General features: G+C 39.4%; 1 protein-coding gene across 5 annotated transcripts in view; it reads right to left on the reverse strand.

Annotated features, from left to right (window-relative positions):
- DENND1B (DENN domain containing 1B) overlaps positions 1-27,760 on the reverse strand; it is a 150,121-nt gene that overhangs the window by 106,618 nt on the left and 15,743 nt on the right. For 4 of the 5 annotated variants that reach the window (XM_066238578.1, XM_066238558.1, XM_066238587.1 and 1 more), the window contains exon 3: positions 5,490-5,533. The exons of the other annotated variant lie outside the window; for it this stretch is intronic. In XM_066238578.1, the coding sequence (XP_066094675.1) occupies positions 5,490-5,533 (44 nt within the window). The remainder of the gene's footprint in view (positions 1-5,489; positions 5,534-27,760) is intronic. 5 annotated transcript variants of the gene reach the window in all.

Here is a 27,760-nt window from a genome sequence, read left to right on the forward strand (position 1 = left end):
AAAACACAAGAGTTGGTGTAGGATGTAATTGAACTATTTTTTTGTTTATGATGTGATGAGCTTGTAGTTAATAATAACAGAATCGAGTCCAAACAAGCAAAAAAAGAAAACAAAAAGAAAAAAACACTCTCCATAATTGCTTAAATATTTATTTTGAAAGCATTAAGATTTAATAAATTATTTTCAAATTTAGATCTTCTTTATGACTGATGCAAGAAGAAAAAATTTTAAATGTCTGGCTATCAATCTACCTCAATTTTAAATCATGAAAAACTTTATTTGTTCTGACCAAATCCCTTTAAAAATTATTAAGAGAAAGAAATATTTGCCATCGTCAATTTTTTAAAAGATATATACATCTTTCATTTTAACAAGATGTAACTGGAAGAATTGATTACACAACCAAGTCGATACTTAAAGTGTCATGCTCTAGAAAGATCCTTGTTTAATGAGCCATGTCAAGGCACTTTGAAGGAAACAAAATTAACTCTTCATATGGAAACTACAAAGCCCCCACCCCCCATGAAAACTGGCCCTCAGCCTGGCTGGCAAACTCCAGTTGTATAGGTGTTAAAGAAGGTCCCTTCCTCACCGACTAGGGACCGTAGCTAATTTCATGAGCCTTGAGAAGAGTTTACTAAAGTTACCAGTAGTCCATGGAAAGTCTGGGAAAGACAAATTCTTGCGCTTGGTTTTCTAGCTTTAGGATAACATACAACAGGGGTTTTCTAGAAGTCCAATCTGAAATTCCCTAGGAAAACTTCCCAAAAGAGGCTAATTTTGCAGACACGGCAATCGCTCTACGCCGCAAGGCTCTAGCTATGGAGGATTACAGGCTAAATGACCAACACTCTTGACGCACCTATGCAAATAATCAGGCCAAAGCTAATGGGACTCTTCTTTTTTTTATCTAGAATATTCATTCTCTGATATTATTATGGTGGCAAGAGCAGGAGGAAGACTGTAGAGAAAAACTGCAAAAGACTGAAATGGAACAAAAGATTACCGATTGTCTTCGGTGGGAATGAGCCATTGTCTAACACAGTCACCTAAGAGTTCTGTGTCTTTCCTCATCTTTTTTAAGACTTTTATTTATTGATTTTAGAGAGAGGAGAAAGGGAGAGGGGGAGAGAGGGAGAGAGGGAGAGAGGGAGAGAGGGAGGCAGAGAGAGAGAGAGAGAGAGAAAGGGAGATAAGAGTGGGAAGCATCAACTAACTCATAGAAGTTGCTTCTCGTATGTGCCTTGACTGGGCAAGCCCGGGGTTTCGAACTGGCAACCTCAGCATTCCAGATTGACATTTTATCCCCTGCGCCAACATATGTCAGGCATCTTTAAGCTATAAATAAATGGTAGCAATGCAGATGGTACCTGTCACAGGTATGTCTGATGGAGGGGCAACTGATTTCCCTCCTCCTCCAGCCCCCGGGTGAAGAAGCCACTTTTACTTCTATTGGCACATTTATCACTGCATTGCTGATTTACCTATAGTATTGTGGTGCTCTGAACAACCCTTTGAACAGGTTGTAATATTTGACGGGTACCCTCATCAATTAATGAGTTAAAAAATAAAACACCTTCAACAAAAATAAAATCTAATACTTATTTGTATTAAAGTCATAATTTGATTTTCTTTTAAAAATGGTCTCCTTAGTACTAGTTCCAGATACATTTAGTCCAGTGAGGGGAACAGAAAAGAGAGGGATGATAGATCTGGTTAAGTGCCATAATCTGGGAAACATAAATGCTGAGGGAACTCCCAGGAGGCCCATTCAGTCCAGACCTGGGACATAAAAAAGGCTTCTTGAAGGAAAGGACCTCAAAGCCAAGGCAAAGGGAGTGCAAACAGGAGATTAGCATTTCAGACAGAGAGACTCTGTTCAAAGAGAGAATGGAAATGAATGGTACATAATGGGAACTCACGTGCATGACCAAACACAGACTATGTTTTAATTGAGAAAGGGAAAGCAGAGAGAGAAATGTGAGGCTGAAGGTGTAAACAAAGGACCTGAAACAAGGGATTTGATCCTGTTAAGAACGCTGAGCTTTGTGTTGAAGGCACTGATGGGGAGTCTTGAGTTTGAGTAGGTCTTTGGACGAAGGGCTCTGGAAGTCATAGTTTTGGCTTAGAACAATGCCCTGTGACTTACTGGTTGCATGCATCCTATCATGTAAAATAAGTACTTTGTAGTTCTGTGAAATGGGAATTATAGTAGTCCCTTAACTCACAGGGGTCCTGTGAGGGTTAAATGAGCTAATACGGAGATGTAGAAAACTTCCCAGCACATCAGAAGGAACCAAGGATAGTGGTGATGACAGCAGGAGTATTTCTCTTTTACAGAGATCATTGTAGCTTAATAATCTACAGACAAAAATGCAGGTGATTGACATGATTTCTTTGAATTAAGTAGCACACGGCTTTCAAATTATAAAGCTACTGAGAAAAAAATTATGACAATTATTTTAAAAGAGCTCAAGTAAGTGAGTAGGATTTAGATCATCACTGCTAGCAGAAAAAAATATATAGCGTAGTTGTACAGAGCTCTTGCCTTGGAGTACATATGACAAACCTGCCTTCAACTCTTAGCGCTGCCTCTCAGGAGCAGTATGATCCCCAGACAGGTGTCTTCCTCTGTTCTGGGGATGACCCTGTCCGTACCAGGAGAATCTGAAGATAAAATGAACTATGCATATAAAGCACCTAGCATAATACCCAGGACATGTTAAAAGCTAAAAAAACTGATCTTTAAGAATACGATTGGCCTTGGCTGATTGGCTCAGTGGTAGAGTGTCAGCCAGGAATGTGGATGTCCTGGGTTCGATTCCCAGTCTGGGCACACAGGAGAAGTGTGCTTCTCCATCCCATCTGCTTCTCCACCCCTTCCCCTCCCCCTCTCCTTTCTCTCTATCTCTCTTCCCCTCCTGCAGCCATGGCTTGCTTGGTTCAAGTTAGTTGGCCACGGGCGCTAAGAATGGCCCCGTGGTCTCTGTCGCAGATGCTAAAAAATGACTAGGTTGCTGAGCAACAAAGCAACACCCCAGATGGGCAGCTCATCATCCCTAGGGGACTTGCTGGGTGGATCCCGGTCCAGGGCACATGTCTGTCTCTCTACCTCCATCCTCTCACTGAAATTAAAAAGAAAAAAGAAAAAAAGAATTAGGATCACAGAAGCAGTCTCAGATCCAGTGCAAAGGCTGGTTAGGAAGAGGCGGACAGTCAGTATGGAACAGTGGTGAGAGGTAAGAAGAATCGGAAGAACACAGAGGGCACTCTGTCATCTGCAGGATGCAGAGCAGTCCCCAAGAAGCACAGAGCAAAACCACTCTTCAAGGCCCTTGGCTCGATTCCCACACAAAGTTTGGTTTCTTCTTCGGACGTGAAGTCGTCATTAGACACAGCGGAATCTAAAGCTCCTTTCAGCTCTAACCTCCCAAAGGTCGTAGGAACTGCCATGCACTGGAACCCGGGGGGTTACGAAGGTTCATCTCTATGACATGGTTAAACGCTTTAGTGTTCTGTTAAGTATGTGAGGGCTTATTAATGCCCACTGAGCTCACAAATACAGGAAACAAAGCAACCATTCAGCCCTTGACTAAAAAATTCCTATCACCAGTTTATCGGTCACAGAGAGGAAGAGCAGGAGCTGGTCTTGCTGAGAAAGTCGCTGCAACTTGAACTTGACCAGTACACTGTCACCCTTATGTGAACTGAAGCTAGGAGCCTTCAGATCTCCTAGGAATTCTCGCAGTGGTATAAGAGATGGAAACCACTCACACACACACACACACACACACACACACACCTGGACAAGAGGTTAGTTCTTAGGTCAGTGGACAAGAGAATTAAGAAGATCAAGAGAAGGATAGTATTTCAAAGTGAAAAAATGGGTCAGTAAGGCTCTAACCTAATGACACACGACTTGGAGACAAGCCCAATTAAGTTGCATATGTCCAACTTATGTCTTCACTGTAGGGACTTTCTTTTATATACATACTTGAGATGTTTAGTCTTCTCTAAAGGGCTAAAACCACAGGAAGAGTGCATACCCTCTTGTGTGAAATAACAGTTGTGGGTTGGACTGCACCCAGCTGATATTCACCACGCCCCCATTCTCTGTATTTTCAGTGTGATTTCCCATTTTCCACACATAGAAAGCTACTCTTCCACATATCTCAAAATCATGTTTTTATGTAATGGTTTCTGAATGAACTGCTTTATTTTATTTTTTTTTTTTTTTCTGAAATGAGAAGTGGGGAGGCAGAGACAGACTGCCACATGCGCCCAACCAGAATCCACCTGGCAAGCCCACCAGGGGGTGATGTTCTGCCCATCTGGGCCGTTGCTCCGCTGCAACCAGAACCATTCTAGTGCCTGAGATAGAGGCCACAGAGCCATCCTCAGAGCCCAGGCCAACTTTGCTCCCATGGAGCCTTGGTTGTGGGAGGAGAAGAGAGAGAGAGAGAGAGAGAGAGAAAGGAGAGAGGGAAGGGTGGAAAAGCAGATGGGCACTTCTCCTGTGTACCCTGGCTGGGAATAGAATCTGGAACTTCCACACACTGGGCCGACACTCCACCACTGAGCCAACCGGCCAGAGTGAATGAACTGCTTTAAACGATGACTTCTAACAACTTTTATTCTTGTTAAGTTACAAGAATTATGAAAATTATATGTTAATTTAACTTACAGTTAAGCTTGTAGTATTGTAATTTTATAATTTTAAAAGTGACAAGGACTGTATTGTTTCACTTCTTTGCAGATAGCTAAAAGGAACCTGCTTATCCTTTTCCATAAATATCAAAATTTAAATCTGTATACTTATCCATCCACTACATAATTCACTTCAAAATAATAAATCTGTAATATAAACTTTGAAAGATTTTTCTATTTACATACATCATGTCAAAATAATTTATCAATTTGGTCACACTAAACTCTTAAGAAAGACTATAGAAAACTAAAATTTAAAATATAAATGGGATAAATTCACTCTGAAGTCTCCCATTTTCTTTTAAGAAATCAAAGCTATAGGTGAGATTTAAAAAAATAGTAGAGTACTGTCAATTCCATTTACAGATGTCAATGATTCAGATATTACTGTATCAGGAGAGAACTGACTACTTGTTCCCAGAAGTTACTACTTACTTGTAAGTAGACAGAAATAACAGGAGGGTGTTCAACATAGTATGGTATTGTCAGCTTTTTCTGATGGGAAAATTTTTAAGTGTTTCCAAAAATGTATTCCACAGGCAGACCTCAAAGAGTGTAAAACTATGATAAAACTAAATAGTGCCTATTAGTTTCACTGTAAGGGCTTCTTCATGACCCATCGGCTGGGTCACTTTACATGTACAGTTGGCACACACAGCTTCTGTTCTCTGAGCTAAGAGAAAACACTTCTAGTAAATCATGTGCAGTGGTGGCAGTAACACTAGTGATCATCATAATGCTCCAGTTTTAAATGTCTTTTTTAAAAAGTATGTGATTCCAACCTGGTCTCCAAAGTCCTCTGGGAATTTCCACAAAACCACTGGATCTGTAAATAATTGATACATGGCATTAAACAGAGGCAAAAAAATAAATAAAACAACTTTTATAGCAACAAATACTCTTCAAATTGTTAAAGCTACTTTTTAAATAATTTTTAAATTTTTCTTTAAACATTTACAGTGGATGAGGATGAAAATCAAATATTTTTATCTTTTATGACTTATATTGACCTTTGGAATAGGAAGAAATAAAACAACTTGGTCAGATTATTAAAAATCGTTACTTCTTTAAGTGACTCATTATTTTCATTTTTATACTTTAGATTTTAGTATTCTTAAATATAAACCTTCAGATTTAACTACATTAACATATTGATTTTAATTTGAAAAGTAAAAGATAAATGTGGTAGGTATGTAATCAAATATATTTTAGCTCTCAGAGACTGGAACAAATGTATCACCTTAAATTTCCATTTAAAATCCTAACAGTTATAATGTTTGCTTTATATCAAAGTTAATATTTGAAATCCCATATTTACAACTCTACAAAGCATTTTTTAAATAACAGATAAATTGGTAGGTACACAGGATCAAACCTACTTAAAATATAATTTATATTTTCAGGGCATTTCAGAGAAATTTTTCTAATATAGTATGTCGCATTGTGCCTATACGGAAATCAATGTGGTTTTATAAATATTCCAGCTAGGTTTTCATTATTTCTCACACTATCTCTCTTCTACTTCAGTATAATAAAAAGAAGTCATTTTCATTAGCCTTAATAAATATATATTTTGGTCGTGTACTGATTTTTTAATTCTGTCAAAAAGAAACTTCTGAGTACTACACATGTGCTTTAAAAGGAGTGTGTACAACAGGTATAAAACTTCTGAAAGAGCCTCTGAAAGCCCTGACAATGTATGTAACAAGCACCACCAATATGACAAGATTTGAATTCTACTCCCGGGGAGAGGATCTAGTGGATGAAAGATGTCACATTACACGCCAGGCAGTGGAAATGTATACCTCTAGGCCACCATTCCCACTATTCCTTATTACGCCCTCAGAATATCTTCCAAGGGTGCACTGTTTCAAGATTTTAACTGCAAAACTCAATACCTCTCAACACTCTTAGCCTGAGCTGGCTCCCCCTGTTTTTTGACTTAGGTTCAAAAGAAATGTTTTCAAATATTTCAACTCAGAAAAGCAAGCATGCTTTCTATAGTTAAGCCTTTTACCTATAAAAGAATAAAAAGGCTCTATATAAATAAAAGAAATAATTTAAAACCGCTTATATAAAAACACATTACAGATTTATGAAGATAATATTACATGACTATGCCTTCATGGAAGACAAAATGTACACATTTCTAAATTGAAAGTGACATGGACTAGAGACCTCAAAATACTCAGATATGAGTGTCCTATTAAAGATTATACTGAAATACATGTGTCTATAGATCAATAGGCAGGTATAGATATATGTTCTGTGTGTACATTCATGCAGCAGTTTTAATCAAAATGGTACTTAATGAGATTGAATCTCATAAAACAAAAGCACCTGATGGAACCTCCGTGAAATGTTACATGAATTATCTTGATAAAGTAATACACTCACTGATGGCCACAGACACACATCATCATTCGGAAATGTAGAATACCCCTTTCTTATAAATAATTGAGTTCAAGAGTGTCCATGTGAAGACTGGAAACATCCCTTTTCAACAACCTCAATTTTATGGTTACCACTTGAGGAAATGTTTGTGACACATTTCTTACAGTTCTGTCTTAATACCAGGACGCCTGTCCCTGGGCACAGCCCTAAGTGTTGGCCCTGTTGTTCACAGCAATTACCTGGCACATCCTGCCCCGTCCTTCCCTTCACCCCTCATGGTGCTATTTAGAATCCCCATCATCTGCCCTTTCACAGAAGAACAAGTGAACACATAAAAAAAAATAACACCTATTGGTTTAATCACTTAGTAGAAAATATTCAATTTTTCTTCTCATTAAATGCATATTACACTTCAGCACCCAAGATTTTTTTTATCATCCTGTGCATCCATTATTTTGAAAGGGATTAACTTGGTTGCCTCCGATGTCATTGGATTTACACCACAGCGACGCATCTTTGTAGCAACCTTTCACAAATTCGGCATGGGAAGAAACAAAAGGGCTCTGAAAGAAAAGATCTGCTTCTCCAATGAACATACCAAGACTGAGTTTTCTTTTTCCCTGAGGGTTACTTTCCAGAGACCAGGTCTGATCTGCCCATGTGAGGTCAACCCGATACTGATGTCACGGGTGGGAGGGGAGGGGGTTGGCAGGCATTATCCTTGCCGTGGTGACAGGGGCACACAGGCTTCTCTTCTCCCTAATGTCGGCTAGTAACTCAAAGGACACGCCCTATCATTCAGAAATGTCAGAGACTAGAACCTTCTTAGTGTAGATCTAAGGAGCAGCTATTTTACATACTTTCCAGAATCCAGATATTTTGTGTTCCATTTAACTTAGGCTCAATGTATTTTATTCAAAAATATATGCAAGGCCAAAGAAGCAGCAGACCCTGCCTGTCCATACCCTATAGCCCACATGGGGGAAATGCCTAAGAGCTCTCTCTAGTTTTTGTGCAAATATTGTTTGAAACAAGGTAGAAAGGCTTGAACTCAACTTGAAAATTCATGGGCTTATTAATAACTTCAAAAAGGTTCCTAATGAAGGCAGGGTAATGTCTCTTGAATACAAAATGAGCAAGACTCCTTAAAGAAAAGGTAGAATTATTATTCTTTACCAACAAAGATATAATGGTGAACTAAATGCAATAGGATCCCTACAACTTAGAGACAGGAAGGACGTGTATGTACACACATCATGTAATGAAATTTAATGGGCACTCTATCCAAAGGGCAGGACGTTGCAGGGTCACATAAAAAAATCTGACCTATCCTGGAGATGGACCAAACCACTCAGGAAAGAAAGCATATTGAAACTAACAGTTAAGTTAAACTAAGGGTGACTTGGGCTCTAAAATGGGCAGTGGAGAACATTCCAGACTGGGAGAAACAATATGCATGAAATCTTGGAGGTTAAAAGAAAGCAGAATACATTTTAGAAACTGGAAAAAAAAGGAAAACGCAATATGTCTAGAACATAGAGAAAGAGAAAGATGGTCAAGAGTAAAGATGGAGAGGCAGGGGTCAACTGAAAAGTCTAAAATGTAGCCAGGGCGTCACAGGAGAAACCATTAAAACATCAACCCAATGAGAAAAAAAGAAAAAAAAATCTAGAAATGTACAAAAATACAGGCAGAGTGTGTGTTGTTACGCAAGTCAAGGGAAGAGAGTATGCCTGAAAACATTCCCAAACAAGTGCGGCAAAACTGAGCAAGGTGCTGGCTGAAACTGGCCAGTGTACGTGAAGCACAGAGCCACAGTGAAGGAGCCCAGGACAGGGACAGGAGCACAGGGCAGATTTAAGGAGAGTAAGGAGTGAGTATGACCCAAGAGAGGCAGAGTGTGCGGAGGCAACTTATTTAAGAAAGGCCATCGAAACAAAGAGCATAAAGGTGGAAGGAGAAAGAAGTGAAGCTAGATTTGTCAGTTCTTCTTTTCTTTTAGACTGGAGCAGACACAAGCATGTTGAAAACCAACAGGCCAGCACAGAGCCGGAAATGTAGAGATATACTATCCCTCCTGGAAAGGCATGAAGCGTTGGCTCCTGGTCAAGGCAGTGAGATGAGCCTTGGAGAGAAGCTAGAGAATGGTTTCCATTGTTACAGGAAAAAGAAAAGAGGGGAAAGCTATGAATCCAAGAATTGCGGTGTGAAGATAAGGCTTTTTTGTAAAAACTGCTAATTATATAGTATTTCCTGCATAGGAGGAGCAAAGCTCTCCTGCTTAAGGTATAAAATAAGTGTTTCAGGCTCTGTTGAGTATTCAGTTAGGTAGATTTCCAACCTAGCACTTAATGGCAAATTTGTGGTATTTCCCCATCACTGTCCAACTGCCTAGATGCAATAAATTATGATAGTCTCTGTCAGGGTTTGAGCTTTCTGTCAGCCATGTGTGACGGAAAGAGAATTCAAACAGAAATGAGGTTGTAGATATGATTTGCTGATCTAAAGAGAAAAAAAGGGAAGTGGTTTTTTTCTGTTAAATTCATTACTACTAAATGTTACACCAAATCATATTAACACACTTTAAAACTATATTGTCAGTAGAAAATCAACTGCATGTATCTGAAGACTGTGGGACTGAGAAATAAGACAAGATAAATAAATAGAGCATTTGTAATTATGAAGTTAGGCAGTTCAAGTTCTGCTCTTATATCTATGAATAACACTGCTTTCTGTCTGTGATCAAGGGTAGGTATTGAAGAATATACAATCAATTTCCCTTCTCTCCTGTCTCCTAATCCTTCTTTCCCTCTCTTTACACTGGTCTGGAAGAACAATCTCCTCTGTCTACCCAAGTTTACCATATAACTATCATTTTCTACATATGCTATTTTGAGGGAAAAATTTAAGAGCAAGGATTTAAATTACTATAGTTAAAATTGTATTTTTTCCAATTTTCTTGAGATATGTTTGACATACAACATGGTTTAAGGGTGTGCAATGGGAGGAGTTCATAAATGTATGCATTATAAAATGTTCACCACAATAAGATTAGTTAATGTATCATTCACCTCACATGATTACTGATCTGTTGCTTTTGTTTTGTTGTTACAGTGAGAACTTTAAGACCCAACTTCCATAGCAACTGTCAAGTATACAATGCAACACTGTTAACTACAGTCACCATGCCATGTATACATCAGATCCCTGGCACTTACTTATCTTACAACTGAAACTTTGAACCCTGAGCCCAACACCTCTCCATATCCCACACCCCTCAACCTGTGGCAGCCACCGTTCTACTCTCTGTTCCTTTGAGTTCAATATTTTAAATGCTACATATGAGTGAGGTCATACAGTATCTATCCTTCTCTGAGTGGACTCCTCCCAGAGCTGTTTTTGTTCATGAGTATCTGTTGATCTTTGATTGGGGATGAAGGCTGGCCTCTCCTATTCTGCCATCTTGCTGATAGCACATGCATAAAATTATTTTCCCTACATTTGCCAAAATAGTTTGCAACCTTATTAATTACTGTAATGTTATCTGAGGAAAAGAGAGAAGTATTTAAGGAAAAAATCATTCATTCCCTCATGTAGGGCCACAGATGACCTAGGTAAAGCCAGAGACCCCCAAAAACCAATATCCTGCCATTTCCCCTTGGGACCTTCCTACCAAAACAGAGATTTACAGCATTGGTGGAAAGATATCACTTCTTCCAACAAGCTCATAATCTCCTCTAATCCATCCAAGATGATATTACCATAAATTACATAACATTACAAACTTTAAGACTACCAGCAACAGTGATGGAAGAAAACAAATTCATTGTGAAAACTGTTAAATTCAGACTCCATGTAGTCTTAATAAACAGAGACAGGTGTTTGCACAAATTATGTTAAGGTTAATGCATAGATGACAGCACACAATTTTAGCATCTTCTTAAAGGGCCAACCAGCAGTTCTCAAACTACAGCTTGTAACAAAATTGCCTAGAGAGCTTGTTAAAACACCAATCTCTGGGTCCCACTTGAGGAACTTCTGAGTCAAAAGGTCAACAGTGGTATGAGAAACTGCTTTCTTAATAAGTTCCCAAGTGGTACTGATGCTATTGATCTCACGGCCACACTTTGGGAACTAGTAGTATAGACCATGTATCTCTGACCACAGTTAGCATTATGGATCACAGGTTAAAGAATTTAATATCGGTTGACTGAAAATATTCTATAAAGTATGGCGATGAGTAACTCAGAATTCCCTTTATCACCTACATATTTTATTTAGTGACAGGTACATCTTCCGAGGGCCAGGAAAGACATGGCAACCAATGCAGTTACTGTGGGATAGAACTTTAGCAAGAAAAATGGTACCAGCATGTTTTCAAAACCATTTCTGTGCTAATAATTACTATTAATACCATAAGTCTACTTCTCTATAACATGTAAATAATTTTAATCCAAAATTCAGAAACAGTGATGGGGACCTACAGTGAAAGGTACACTATTGTTCCTCTATTCTATACGCCATAGCCACACACTGGTAGTCCGACTCAAAATGAGATGTATGTCTTTTGTACCTTAGCATCTAGGATACCCATGAGAAAATGTCTTCTGTTGTGCTTTCTTACAATACTTCCTTATACAGAATTTAAGCCATTAGTTCCAATTTGAACAAAAGACAAAATAAATCTATGAATATAAAAAGTAGTTTAAGGCCTGTTTTCTTGTTTTTCTCCTTTGGAATTTGAAAGACAAAAAAGGGAGGGAGGGAGGGGAGAGAGAAAAGAAAGAGAGAAAGAGAAAGAAAGAAAGAAAGAAAGAAAGAAAGAAAGAAAGAAAGAAGAAAGAAAGAAAGAAAGAAAGAAAGAAAGAAAGAAAGAAAGAAAGAGAAAGAGAGAGGAAGGAAGAAAGGGAGGGAGGGAGAGAGGGAGGGAGGGAGGGAGGAAGAATGAAGGAAAAGGTTTACTATGTATAGATAGAATCCTAGAGATTTTGAGTGAGAAAAGACCTTAAAGATTCTTTTGTACCCCCCACACTCAGCAAATCATAGCTCCCAAGTTGGGAGATAGCAACTACTGACATCCAGACTAGAATTCAGATAGCCTTGTTTCTAATACACACCCTTTCTTAAATATGGCACTGCAGAGAAAACACATGAAAAATAAACCCATTTGCTATAATTTGTTGAGCTTTGATTTTATTGTTCATTGAACACACAGTCGTTTTAGGCATATTCACAAGTCTAGAAATTTTCCTTGTTGTCTGCAGGAAGGTATTTTCAGCTAACTAAATATTTAAAAATTCTTTGTAAATAACGGCCTAAGCCCTACAAACTTGCTTTGAACAACACTTAGGAATCTGTATGTTAGGAAACCTAGAGAAGACTATTAATTGTTCATTGATTCAAATCAATATCCTCTCATTCTAGATCTGATTCTGCACTTGGGTTTGACTTTCCTATACAGAAACATTCAGGAAGTGGAATTACTATTTTAAGATGCTTTACTCTATAATCAGTTGCAAAAAAAATGGCAGAAGTTGTGCTTCTACTTATTGCTTTTCATAATGTAGATATGTAAAATAAAAAGCAGGCAATGAGGGAGACTTGTCAGTTTGCTTCACCTCTTCATAATGTATACAAGCAGTTGGTACAAAAGCATTTAATATAATAACCCCATTGTGATCATCCTCCTCGGGAAGAATCATTTGGGCAATCAATCGACTCCTATAAAATCATTTTGGTGCTTTAGAAACTCAAGCCATATAAGCAGTTTAATTCTATCCTTTCTAAATGTTTCTTCCCAGAATTACCTAAAATTAGCATCACAACTCAAAAAAACAATGAAGTTGTTGTTTTTTTTCCCTCAGTTGTAAGTGAATTCTAGCTAAGGTAATGAAAGTGGAACTTCAAAGAACTTTAAAATATAAGCCATAGCAGGTTAGATCTATCATTTTGCTACTTCCACTCCTTTTAAACAAGACCTATTAGAATAAAATGAAAACCTTCATCAATCACCTGATAGAGTAATTTCAAACATATAGAGTAATTCCAAATTTAACCAAACCGGGCTAATGGGTGAGAATTGAATTGAAAACACCTTGGCAAAGAAAGCAATTTCTTTTCTTCGCACTCCTCTGAAGCTGTGGGTGATCACGGTAATCGAACCATCAACAGTGAGGGGCCATCTGTCTCCAAGGGCCCTTTGTGAAAGTTTTTTTTTTAATCAACAACAAAAAAAGGGAAAGAAACGCTGTACCACAGATGTTCAATCTTGATTAATCTATGACAAGAAACTTACAACTGAGAATCAATGTTTTGACATTTTTCAGATACCAATCGTTAAAAGCCAACACAAAAGTTTTTATGAGAACGCAGGAGGTAAAAGTTAATGGTTGGTCGCTTATAGAAAGATGGTCTTTTATATGAACACTGAATACCATTTGGTCAGCTGAGATCTTCATCATAACCTAAAGCAATAGCTTATATGATGATTCCCTTAAAAAGAAGAGACAAGAGGCCATGTAGTAAGTTAGCTCTGAGGCTAGCATTTAAGACTGTTCTTTTTATATATTCTTCCTACACGTCTATGATTAAATAAAAAAAGACCTGCATTTATAGTCATAGCACTCATTATACTTAACTCTCTGAACTAAAATACATTTTAAAGAAATAGAGCAGGAGCATGAAACCTCAGAAATATAAAATTAATTGAGCCTCATAAAACAGTTGCATTTTATTTATTACATTTAAGTAATTTTCATTTTATGCCAAGAAATAATTGCACACCAAAGATCAAACTGGGTCAAAGGTTTTCTCATCTGATAGAAAGTCTGAAGCAGAGCAGAACCCTGCTACTCTTGGTCAGAACAAACACTGTCTCAATCATTTTGGGATAAGACAAAGTTGATTAATAGGATGTACTAACTATAAAAATGACTCAGAGTGACTAAAATGAACATCTGTGTGAGCTATATGAAGAAAAACTACTAAAACACTTAAAAACTAATTTTACAAAGAAAAATACAACTACAAAGTGGAGTATTCAAGAACCACCAAATTAAACCATGCATCTTGTTTTGTTCAGAATTCTTTCAAGTTACAATAAAGTTAAATGTAGAAAAAATATGTAATTTAAAACTCAAATGAATTCACTAAGAAACTTACTGCAAATGCAGTAACTCCTTAACTTATTTATCTTCATATCTCCAGAGCCTGGGAATGGATTCTGTGATCCCAGAAAGAGGAGCATCCTCTGGTACATGACAGACACAAGCACATCTGTCCTCTAGAATGGAAACACTCAACCTAGGTCTTCTGAAACATGAGTTTGCTGTGCAAAATTACCATATAAAATCCATAAAGCATCAGAAACAAAAAACAGAATTAGAACCCCTCCCTCTCAAAGGCTGAAGATATCAAAATGATCTAAAACAGCATATATAATAATAATGCTTACAATGGTTAAAAAATAAAGTAAGGATTCAAAACATAAACAATGTGATTTCTTTTTTAAAGGCAAATTTTGAAAATAACTAAAATTTTAAGATACAAATATAGAATCTATGAAACTGAAAGCTCAGTAGGTTATACACAATTGAACAGAGAAATAGTAAACAGAATCAGACACAAAAGATAATAAACAGAATCAGACACAGAGAGACCCCAAAAAAGAGAAATACAAAGGAGGTTAGGGAAAAAATGAAGATTAGAATGATAAGTCTATTTAGAGTTCTAAAAGATTAGACTTAAGAGATTGAGGTGTAAAACCAAGGGAAGAATGGAGATAGTATTAGAAGAAATAATGACTGGATTCCCCAAAAGCAGTGAAAAACACAAATCTTCAGAATTAGCAATCACAACAAACTCAGGCAAGATCTGAACAAAGACACATCCACATGCATCACAATGAAATTACAGAGTACAAAAAGGCATAGCTTTAAAAAGCATTGTAGAGGAAAAGAGACAGTTCATAATCTCCAAACATATATATAATACAATCACACTGACAGCAGACTTCTCAATCACAGCAATGGAATCCAGAAGACAGTGGAAAAACACACTTGAAATTCTCGAAAAAAATATGTTTGCCTTTTGAGAAATGTATAAAAAGAAATGTGGTCAAAATAAAGATATTATTAGAAAGACAAAACTAGAGATTCATTAAAACCAGACCCTTACTACAGAAACCTCCATAGAATCAGGGGCGGGGGGAGGCTATTTTGCCAAAAGAAAAATGTGAAATACAAGAAAGGATATATGTCATGTACCCAGATATAAACAAAACAATATTTATTTACAACTAACAAAGCCCTAGAAATGACACACATACCCATTAGTATGGAAATTATTATTATTATTTGAAATACCATACAGCCTTGAAGAATAGTCTTGAAAATATTATATTTGTTCATAAGAAAAATATATCTGAAAAAAAAAGTGCTAAATAAAAACAAGGAGGCAAAATGAGGTGAGAGAGATACAGGGCAAAGGCAGAACATGAGGGTCTTGTAAACCATAAAAAGGAACTTGGCAGAGGCTGTAGGAAAGAGAACCACCTGAGAGTTTGAGTAAGGAAGTGACATGCTCTGACATATTTTAACAGGATCACCTGCTGCTATGTTGAGTAAACTAAATGACCACAAGGCAATGAAGTCAGTCATAAGGCCACCTCAATTATTCAAATAACATATAAAACAAGCCTTGTGGAACAAGAACTTAGATCTTTTATATTATTGGGAATCAGATATATATGCACAATTTGTGGCTAAATACGAGGGAAGGAAACAGATAAAATAAAACTTACAAGATGATCCAACCCTCCTGAGATAGAATGCAGTAAGACCTAAGAGTCAAAAGGAAACTCTCCCAACAGAGGCTGGTTGATATTTTATGAGCTTGTCCTAACTCGTTGATCTTGGTGGCATGTGGGTACACAAGGAAGGAAAGGACAGTTTTATAAAAACAAAATAAGCTCTAATTCTGCAGAACTCCTTGGACACAGATGATCAGAAGCCACCTCCTTACCTACCTTAACATTTTTGTGAGAGATCCACAGAGATGTTAAAAAGAATGAATCCTTCAAAATGGCACAGAGACCTGGAAGTTACTCAGATTAGCATCATCAAGCAGTCAGCAAATGAGTCTAAATATCAACGTGATGGTATCTCCACCTTCAAGCTGGAGAAGACTAAGGACTTCTGGGTAACACCTCTAAAATATCCACAGTAAAAATTAAGAAACTTGGTTCAGAAACAGCGTCATAATAAATCAAATGGCTATAACCTACATAGGACATTTCAGTTCTCAATGATAAGAGACAAACTTCTTGGTCTTTCTTGATAGACTACAAAAGAAGTAGAGACATGAATAGACATTTCATCCTGCTTCTAACTGAATTATGGTGTTTTATTTCTAGAGTCTTCAGTGACGGTATCCAGCCTTCCCTTGAACTAATATAACAAGTACATATCATCAACCTCTGAAGTCAGTGTTATGATTGGCAAATAGAACAATCATACTGACAACAAGAAACATTTCCTGGAAAGGGCAGAAGGCTGTCAGTCTGCACTGGCTTGCAAATAATTAAATCTTGGACTAATTGTCACCCATTTGCCATAAAAAATATCATTATCAAGTTATGGGGGATATAATAAGAAAGATTCCACTGTGTATTTAAAATATAAAATTGTAGTCTAGCTTGAGGGCTCATTAAGCTGGATTCTAAAAATACTGCAGGAGCCAACACAATTTCACAGGGTAACTTGTCATTGAGATTACATAGAGAAGAGTACAGCAGAGGTGGTCATTCATTAGAGAAAGAAATAACCACATCTGGTAAGATCCAGGCTAGAGGGGTCTCAAGACTCCCTGTGTCCTCTCCCTGGATGTCAGGCTCCTTAATGTTTCATTGAAACAGTGCATCTACTCATATTTTGCACATACCCAGGGACTGTTGCAAATCTCCTAGTTTCCCTCCTCAAGTGTCTAATAAATGGTTGGAAGTTCTTCCCATGTCCCACTAAATCTCCTGTAAGATAATTTAAGTCTTTTCTCTCTTGTTAAAAAGCTGGGGGTGGTTGGGTAGGGGGAATGAATCATCCCCAGATACAATTTTTTTTAAACCACAAAAACTGTCACTGAAACTAGTGCCCATTCATCACGTACTAGGTCTACTATGCAAATGCAGTGGTTCTTGGCCCTTTCTGATCTTTAGAATTACCTAAAGGACGTCAGCACAAAAAAAAAAAAAAAAAAACAGGTGATTCCTGGGTCACATTCATCCCAGACCATACTAGATGTTTGAAAAATTTTTTAAAACTCCCCAAGGATTCTAGTGGACAACTTGGGCTGAGAAACACTGCCTCAATCTTTCTGGACAGAAGCATTTTTCTCCAGCCTTTGTCAAATTTCAAACACTGAGCTGAAAATTAGAATATAACAAATCAAGCCACATATAAAATGTAAGAGTGCTTTATAGAGTTGCCCACAAACATCAATAAAGCAAAACCCTCTGTATCTCGTGCCCAATGCTTCCAATGACTTTATTCTACCAACACCTTAACGTAGTATCGAAAACCAAACCCAGTCTGTCTCACTGCAGTAATGAAACCCAGGCACCAAAGATCTTTCAAAAATCAGAATCAGCCCCTATATCTAATCAACTTCCTAATCACGTTAGTTCTTGCTTTGAAATGTAGCCCTCATCCATTCCCCCTATTCCACACTCATCCTACACTAAATCCTTGTCACCAGCCTAGTCCCCTTGCCATTGTATTAATCTTCCTAAGAGAGCATTTTCATGATGCCTCCCTAGCGTTAGATAAAAACAGTGACCACCCAAAGACCCACGTTTCAACACAACAGGTGCCAAAACCCAATAGGATCAAATGGAAGGGACTCGTAAAATGTACCAGGGACGTGCACTAAACCCCTTCTCTATGTCTGAAAAGATACATGTTCACATGAAATAAGGGAATTGGAGGGGGATCAATCAAGAAAAGGGATGAAAAGGCCCTGGCCGGTTGGCTCAGTGGCAGAGCGTCGGCCTGGTGTGCAGAAGTCCCGGGTTCAATTCCCAGCCAGGGCACACAGGAGAAGCACCCATCTGCTTCTCCACCCTTCCCCCTCTCCTTCCTCTCTGTCTCTCTCTTCCCCTCCCGCAGCCAAGGCTCCATTGGAGCAAAGATGGCCCGGGCGCTGGGGATGGCTCCATGGCCTCTGCCTCAGGCGCTAGACTGGCTCTGGTCGCAACAGAGCGACACCCTGGATGGGCAGAGCATCGCCCCTGGTGGGCATGCCGGGTGGATCCCAGTCGGGCACATGTGGGAGTCTTTCTGACTGCCTCCCGGTTTCCAGCTTCAGAAAAATACAAAAAAAGAAAAAAAAAAGGGATGAAAAGACTCATATCCTCACATAGCAAGACAATAAATATTTAGAATTTGGCAGAAATCTATCATGGGGCTTCCTAATTTGGAGAGAATGAGCCAAAGAAAAATATGACACTGCTAATGTCTCCTCCATTCTACTGTGATCTGCACGATTCAAATAAAGACATTAAACACAAGCCCTAATCTGATAGATAGCTCAGCTGGTTGGAGCGTCTTCCCGACATACCAAGGTTGTAGGTTCAATCCCCAGTCAGGGCACAGACAAGCATCAATGGCATGAATCAGTGGAACAACAAATCAGTGTTTCTCTTTCTCGCTGTCTCTCTCTCTCTCCTTTCCCCCTCTCTAAAAGTCAATTAAAAATATATTTAAGACAGAAGTTAAACAGTTATGTTTCAGAAGATGAGGTCAAAGTCCACTTTGGAAGTATTTAGACTACTAGGATCACAGCATCCACTGCTAACAGTTACCTGCTTGCCCTGGTCCCATAAACACAGCATCAGGACCCCGAGGACAGTTTCTCTTCTTATTCTTCTTCTCCAGCCCCCTCCCATCACTTTTTCCCTTGACTGGCTTTTTATTTCATGGTCAGAGGTTAAACTGCTAACCCTTCACCTTCAAGGGAGGATTGTTCGCTCCTTCCCGCAGCGGGCAGCAGTGGGATTAGCCCCTCTCCTGGGGAACAAAAGCCATGCCTGTGTCTTAGTGCTCGGGCCCAGAGCCCCAGCAGAGGAAGCTGTTCCCCGTCAACATGCACAAGAACAATGTTGGAAGGCCCCGCAAGGGCCCCACGGCCTCTCAGGGTCCATACTCTGGGCCAACCAGCTCAGCCCAGGGAAAATCCTGTCAGGCGCTCGGCTGAGAATTAACTAAGATGTCCTGGGGGGTACTGATGAGGATGTTATCTGACCATACGGTCAACCTCCCCATTGTTTAACCTGAAGATAAGAGAAAAGCTTTCAGAATGCAACCTTTTACAATCCTGGTCTCCAACTCATACATGGGTCAGTAAGTGCATTTTTACTAACATACAACCTCACTCTCTGTCCACTCCAGTAAATAATACTTGGGCTTATTTATGACATCCTAAGTCCTTGCCTTTCACAACCAAGGACATGTTCAAAAAGTTACAACACGTTTTTCATCTGCAATGCCTACACTCGCTATTTCTCATTGGAAATTTTATGGTGTTTATCACTGAAGGAACTGGTCAAAAGGAGTTCAGTCAATAGAAAATGTATCTTTCCACATTTTATAGTGTTTTATCTTATAAGTTTTTGAATGTTGAACAAAGAAACAGCAAACCCCAAGGCATGTGTCTGATTAAAATTTAGGAACACAAGTATAACAGTCCATGAACCAAACCATTCATATAAAAATTATTTGTAAATTTTTTAAGCCTACGAATATTAAACATCAAATTTATATTTGGACATATCATGGCAATAAAAGAATTCTCTCAAGCATGTTAAGTTATGGGCGACTTCATGAATATTTACAAACAAACTATAGAAATGATCCCTGAAAGTATAGTCTTTTCATGAATATTTACAATGGCTTGGGGAGGACTGGGGTTTTTAAAATATACTTAATCTTATAATCCACATCCATAGCAGCAGGCAAGACTAACAATTACTAAGTAAAAATTATATTACATATGATTACAACCACATTAAGTATATACTGAAAGCTGAAAGAATGGACAAAAAGAAATGTTTTTATGTTATTGGTATGAAAATCAATAATCCCACTTTTTTCAAAATTTTTCATAATATACTGTATTAATCATTTATTTTTTTTTATTTATTGATTTTTTTAGAGAGAGAGGAGTGAGAGAGAGAGACAGAGAGAGAGAGAGAAGGGGGAGGAGCAGGAAGCATCAACTCCCATATGTGCCTTGACCAGGCAAGCCCAAGGTTTTGAACCGGCGACCTCAGTGTTCCAGGTCGATGCTTTATCCCACTGAGCCACCATAGGTCAGGCTGTATTAATCATTTAAAAACCAGAACAAACTGGAATAATCAGACGAACTCCAAAGACTACAAATGGATAATGACCAATGAGATGGGTACAAAGTAGTCCATATTCAGGAATAAATCATTTCTGTTACATAGCTCCTTCGGCAATATTAACTTCCCAAACTTTAGGATTAATATAAATATGTGGGGTTTTTTAAAAACCTGTAACAATGATGAGCCTGACAACTTTTAGAGAGGTCATGACCAACAAGCTTAACAACGGAAGTACATTTATTCTTGGAGGGTGCAGAGAATCGATGCTCATACACAGCAGATGTCTGGCTGGAGCAATGTGTCCTAAACTCTTTGAAAAGTCACATGAAAATCTGAGCTTGGCAAAGGAAAACGTTTAAGCGGAAGACCCTGGAATAGAGTGCACCAGCAGTGACAGGCTGGCTGGGAACGTTCAATATTTCATTCCGACTCCTGTAGGGGAAAAGTGCCAAAAAAAGTAACAAAATTAAAAAGAACAAACAGAAAAATACAAAACTCAAGATTGAATGGGTCTGTCAGGTCAACTGTTAAATATCTTTTTAAATTTATAAATTATGCCACAGCAAAATGATGGGGGGAAAAAAGGAAGACAACAAAATGATCATGACCCTTAAATATCACTATCACCCAGGAGAAAACTGTCTGAGGCTGGGAAAGGACCAACCCTCAGCAAAAGAAGGAAGAATTCTGGGGCCAGAAATACATAGTTCAGACCCTGCAGAGTGGACAAACCTCATGATGGAGCACCACCCTCAACAGTGGACTCCCTTTTGAGGGCAGAACGTCAACAGTGGGGCAAACCCAGTAGTAGCAGCTCAGGTCTCACTGAACAAAGTGTAAGAGCAAGCCACAAACGATCAATCTGTTTCCAAATGATTTAACTGCGCCCTAGGACAAAAAACCACATGCACACAGAATATTTAAGAGGAGGGACAGTATTCTGGGTCACAAAGTCAGTCTGAAGAAATTTTAAAAGATTTAAATCATACAACCTATTTTCTCTGAAGTTACATTAGCAAAATACAATAGAAAGATCATTGGAAGATCTGCAATACTTGGAAGCTAAAGAATATGTCTCTAAATAACCCTTGGGTCAAAGAAGAAAGCAAAAGGTAAACTAGAAATACATGCCAATGGAAACTGACATATTGAACTTCATCAACACGAAGAAATCTCTGGATAACACCATTAAATTAGAGAAGAAAGGCATACTTAGAGAAAAAATTCACAAACCCAACATAGAAGTTGTACCCTGTATATAAATGTGTGTATGCATATTACATTTTACCTTGAAACTCACTAATACAAAAACAATCTAATTAAAAAAACTATAAAGATTTACATAGACTGTTCATCAAAGAAGAGATACAGGTAGAAAATAACACATAAATTCAGTGTTGTAGAACAGTGGTATCCAACCCCCGGACCGTGGACCAGTATCGGTCCGTGGGCCATTTGGTACTGGTCCGCAGAGAAAGAATAAATAACTTACATTATTTCCATTTTATTTATACTTAAGTCTGAATGATGTTTTATTTTTTTTAAATGACCAGATTCCTTCTGTAACATCCGTCTAAGACTCACTCTTGACGCTTGTCTCGGTCACGTGATACAATGCCACTAAAATCAAACCCATAAACTAGCAAAATGAGTGAAAAACAAAATTCCATCGAAAGTTTTTTTGCAAAGTGGAAAAGGGCAAGTGAGGAGATAGAAGAACCTACGACCTCGAAGAAAAAGAAGGCTTCATTAAACAGACAATACCAGGAGTCCTACTTGAAGTATGAATTTATCGCAACTGGTGATTCTCTCAATACCAAGGCCACTCTGCATAATATGTGGCAACTGGCTAAGTAATGAGGCAATGAAGCCTTCAAAACTGCTTCGCCTCTTGGAGACCAAGCACCCTACTTTAAAAGACAAGCCTTCTGGCCCTGGCCGGTTGGCTCAGCGGTAGAGCGTCGGCCTAGCGTGCGGAGGACCCGGGTTCGATTCCGGCCAGGGCACACAGGAGAAGCGCCCATTTGCTTCTCCACCCCTCTGCCGCGCTTTCCCTCTCTGTCTCTCTCTTCCCCTCCCGCAGCCGAGGCTCCGTTGGAGCAAAGATGGCCCGGGCGCTGGGGATGGCTCTGTGGCCTCTGCCCCAGGCGCTAGAGTGGCTCTGGTCGCAACATGGCGACGCCCAGGATGGGCAGAGCATCGCCCCCTGGTGGGCAGAGCGTCGCCCCTGGTGGGCGTGCCGGGTGGATCCCGGTCGGGCGCATGCGGGAGTCTGTCTGGCTGTCTCTCCCTGTTTCCAGCTTCAGAAAAATGAAAAAAAAATAAAAAATAAAAAAAAAAAAAGACAAGCCTTCTGAGTATTTCAAAAGAAAAAAGCACGAACAAGAAGGACAGAAACAATTTCTGGTGGCCACTACATCAATAAATGCGAGTGCACTAAGAGCATCATACTGGTGGCTAATTGTATTGCTAAGGCTAAGAAGCCATTCACCATTGGTGAAGAATTGATCCTTCCAGCCATTAAAGACATTTGTCGTGAACTTCTAGGAGAGGCTGTGGTTAAAAAGATAGCACAGATGCCTCTTTCGGTTACCACCGTCACACAGTGCATTGAGAAAATAGCAGAGGACATTGAATCACAATTGTTGGAAAGGATTAATAAATCACTGTGGTACGCTCTCCAGATTGACGAATCTACAGCTATTGACAACAAGGCAATGCTACTTATTTACATGCGTTTTCTTTATCAAGAGGGGGATGTGAGGGCCATCTGGCTGCGACATCTGTCACCCCATTGATCGCCAGGGTTGATTCGGCTGATCTGGCTGGCTAAGCGGGTGTCCCCTTCCTCCCTCACCGCTCCATGTGCGTCCCGTCCAAAGCTGCTCACTCAGTCGAAGAGGACGACCTTCCCCGCTAGAGGAGAGGACTGTTCTTCGGTCAAGGGTATATGAGTAGCTGCGCTCCCCTGCTAGAACCTCCAAACAAGTCTCAAGAGGATATGCATGAGGATATGTGATGTGCACTAACATTGCCAACCAAAACCACAGCCGCAAAACTATTTAAATCGCTGGATGACTATATATCAGGAAAACTGAAATGGTCTTTTTGTGTCGGCATATGCACAGATGGAGCTGCTGCCATGACCGGAAGGATGTCTGGTTTAACTACTCGGATTAAGGAGGTTGCACCTGAATGCGAGTCTACGCATTGTGTCATTCACAGGGAAATGCTGGCTAGCCGAAATATACCACTGGAACTTAACAGCGTATTTAATGATGTCGTTAAAGTTATTAAGTACATCACAGCACACGCCCTTCACTGGCGTCTGTTCGAGCAGCTTTGTGAGGAAATTAACGCGGAGCACAGACACCTTCTCTTATACACAGAAATAAGATGGTTATCCTGATGGAGGTCCCTGGCCAGAGTGTTTGAATTACGAGAGCCAGTGCAGAGATTTCTCTCAGAAAAAAAGTCACCGCTAGCAGCACATTTCAGTGACGAGGAATGGGTCGCAAAACTCGCTTACTTGTGCGACATATTTAACCTCCTCAATGAACTCAATCGGTCACTTCAGGGGAAAATGACAACTGTCTTCAAGTTGGCAGATAAAGTAGCTGCATTTAAAGCCAAACTGGATTTGTGGGGACGATGTGTGAACAGGGATATATTTGACATGTTTCAAACATTCACGGGAATTTTGAAAGAGACTGAGCCCAAGCCTTCACTGTCCCAGCTGGTGCACGATCACCTGTATTTGCTTTTAAAAGAGTTTGAACACTACTTCCCAACCACAAAAGACCCATGAATTGCCAAGGAATAGATCCGTGATCCATTTGTCAACAAACCAGGTGAATCCAGCATGTCTATGCAAGAAGAGGATCAACTACTGGAGATCGCAAATGACAGCGGCCTTAAAAATAGTATGTTCAAGACTACAACTCTGCCAGTGTTCTGGATTAAAGGTCATGGCAGAATACCCCGAGATCGCCACAAAAGCACTAAAAACCCTTTTGCCATTTCCGACATCCTATTTGTGTGAAGCAGGATTTTCTGCAGTGACAGCAATCAAAACAAAATTACGGAATAGACTGGACATAAGCAACACACTTCTGGTGTCATTGTCTGCCATTACCCCTGGATGGGACCATCTCATTGCAGATAAACAAGCTCAGGGCTCCCACTGATTTAGCGTTATGGTTGTTGACAGATAGGCTACTATCTCTCATTCTATATAAACATTATAATAAATAACCCTTAACTTACAATATTCATAACAATGGTGAATTGTATTTTTTCATGCACTTTATATTTGTTTTTGTGTTGTATCTTATTTTTAAGGCATGTTTAAACGTTACCATAGTGACTGGAAAGTGTTTGGAGGCAGAGAGGATGTTACTCATGTTACGTTGTTGGTGTGATGTTAAGAGGACGCTTCTAATAAAGTTGCATACGAGTACACAGTGGATTCATGTTTATTTTTATTGTCGTAGGTTCATGATTGGTAGCGAGCCTGAACCTATCATATTACATATTGATGTCAGACATGAAACGTTGTCAGAATAACAAATTTAAATACAGCCTGAATAATGAGGACATGCTCGTTCCTCCTTTAACTTAGCCCAATAAATATCGTAAGTTTGACAATTATATTTAAAGATACCACAGTTTTTACGCCAGTCGCATAATTTTATTTTGTGCATTTATCTGTCCCACCCTAAAGGCTGGTCCGTGAAAATATATTCTGACATTAAACCAGTCCGTGGCCCAAAAAAGGCTGGGGACCACTGTTGTAGAATATGACCGAGTCTCCAAAATACTCCCACCAATGTTTAACAAATCACATCCTTACTTCTACATCACAACATGGAATGCGCTAAGATACGGTTCATAGTTACATTTGATTGCTCTAGAGCAGTGGTTCTCAAAGTGTGTGCCAGGGCACACTGGTGTGCTCTAGAAGATTTCCAGATGCACCCTATGGTATTCCAGAGAAATATGTGCCTACTGGGGACCAAAAAACCAAAAGGGGTTTTGAGTTTAGATTTTTGGGGGACAGAGGTGTGGTGAATTGGCTGTAAGCTGACAGTCTGCCCAACACCACACCTCACTTGCCTGATTAGGTTGCAAAAGGCTATTAAGCTGTGGTGCTGGATTGTTTATACTACCCCCCATGTTCCCTGGAAAGACTGAAGGCAAGTTTCTTCTATCCTTTGTTCGGTGTAAAGTTAAGATGATATGTATGGTGGGGGTTTTCTGCACTCAACACAATTAAGAGTAAAAAGAGAGGAAGTCTTCAATGTATTGACGAGGAAATGAGAGTTTGTCTTTCAAATATAAGCCCGAACATTGAAGAAATCTCTAGGACATATCAGGCTCATGTTTCTCATAAACACAAGAATGAAAAAACTTAAGACATACATGTTGAATTTACTAAGTCGTACTGAGAATGTATCTATATATGTAAAAAGATAATGTTTGTCTTTTTTTATTTTTTAACCCCTCTTTTTTACGAATTCTAAAATGCATAACTCAAAAAATGTAACATAAAAATGTTTTTAATGTCAGAATAAATTTAATTTTGTTGTATTTATTTTGTTTAATTACCATAAAAGCACACTTGGACTTTATTTTTCTTCTTTAATATTTGACTTAATTATAAATTATAACATATTTCTCAAAAATTTGTATATATTGCACCTACAATTACTTGTAGAATTTTAAATGCACCCCGACTTCAAAAAGTTTGAGAACCACTGCTCTAGAGCAAAGTGATATTTCATTTTATAATCAGCAGAGCTCATCATGATAGATAGCTCCAAACCTGCGTCTGATTTGGGGCTGGACAGACAACTCAATCATGAATGCCAGAGAAAGACATGTGTGATTTTCATGAAGTTAGTCTAAGTGGGTCTCACGGAAGAAGCAGCAAGAAGTTGAAGGAAGTAAAGGGACCGGTCGTGTAGCTACCTTGGGGGAGAGCATTAAAATAAACAAAAAGAACATTGGCTCCAAGTAGTGTTCCTGGTGTAGCAAGAAGGTCAGCGTGGCTATAGCCGGGGAGCCAAGAGGAGAGAACAACAGAGGATGAGCTCAGAAAATAAAAAGAGGGCTGGCCCTGGCCGGTTGGCTCAGTGGTAGAGTGTCGGCCTGGTGTGCAGGAGTCCTGGGTTTGATTCCCGGCCAGGGCACACAGAAGAAGTGCCCATCTGCTTCTCCACCCCTCCCCCTCTCCTTCTTCTCTGTCTCTCTCTTCCCCTCTCGCAGCCAAGGCTCCATTGGAGCAAAGTTGGCCCAGGCGCTGAGGATGGCTCTGTAGCCTCTGCCTCAGGCGCTGGAGTGGCTCTGGATGCCCCAGAGGGGCAGAGCACCGCCCCCTGGTGGGCATGCCGGGTGGATCCCGGTTGGGCGCATGTGGGAGTCTGTCTGACCGCCTCCCTGTTTCCAGCTTCGGAAAAATGCAAAAAAGAAAAAGAAAAAAAAAGAGGGCTATGAACCAGGTTTTGTACACCATGATAGGTCCCTGAAACGTTCTCAGTTTTTATTTGAATGATTTATAAAATGGCAGAAAGACGGATTCTTAAAAAGCTGAGGTTGTGAGCAAATTTCTATCCCAATACCCCATAGCTATGATATATATTGTGAGAACTACCAACAAGAAGCTGGCATCTTGTCCCTGGTGTGTTGATCACCCAGTAGAAGAACCAAAACACAATAGAATGTTAGAGCTCACAAGGGCGTCGGGAAAGTCAACCTACAGCTTGTGTTTAACCAAAGAAATTAGAGCCAACAATCAGGTGCAGTGATTTACGCCAGGTAGTGCACCCAGTTCATGCTCCAGGTAGAACCAGAAATGAACTCTCTTAGACTCGAACTTTTGCAAAACATTAAGCATTGGTCACACTGCCATGCCGTGATGATTTCCAAAGAAACGTAAACTCCCTCCCCCACCCCCACCCCCAGAGACCTGTCCTGTGTTTCTGAGGGAAGGGGTAGAAACCAAAGCGAATACCTAAACGGATAAGGAAATCCAATGGACTGGGAGATAAAGGGCCTTCTGTGTTTTGATAAGAAAAGCATTCAAAGCTTTTCCTATAAAGACTGCATTTTCACCCTCACAAAGAGACTCTATTTTCTGGCATTTCTCACGACTACGAAGAAAAAGGATGAGGCGAGTAAATCATTATCCGATGTGTTGATAGAGTTAGCTAGCCTCTCTCAGGTCAAGTGCACACACCACTGTCCGCTGGGAAATACCATCTC

This window comes from Saccopteryx bilineata, chromosome 1 (assembly GCF_036850765.1).
Source record: "Saccopteryx bilineata isolate mSacBil1 chromosome 1, mSacBil1_pri_phased_curated, whole genome shotgun sequence".
Classification (NCBI taxonomy): Eukaryota; Metazoa; Chordata; class Mammalia; order Chiroptera; family Emballonuridae; genus Saccopteryx; species Saccopteryx bilineata.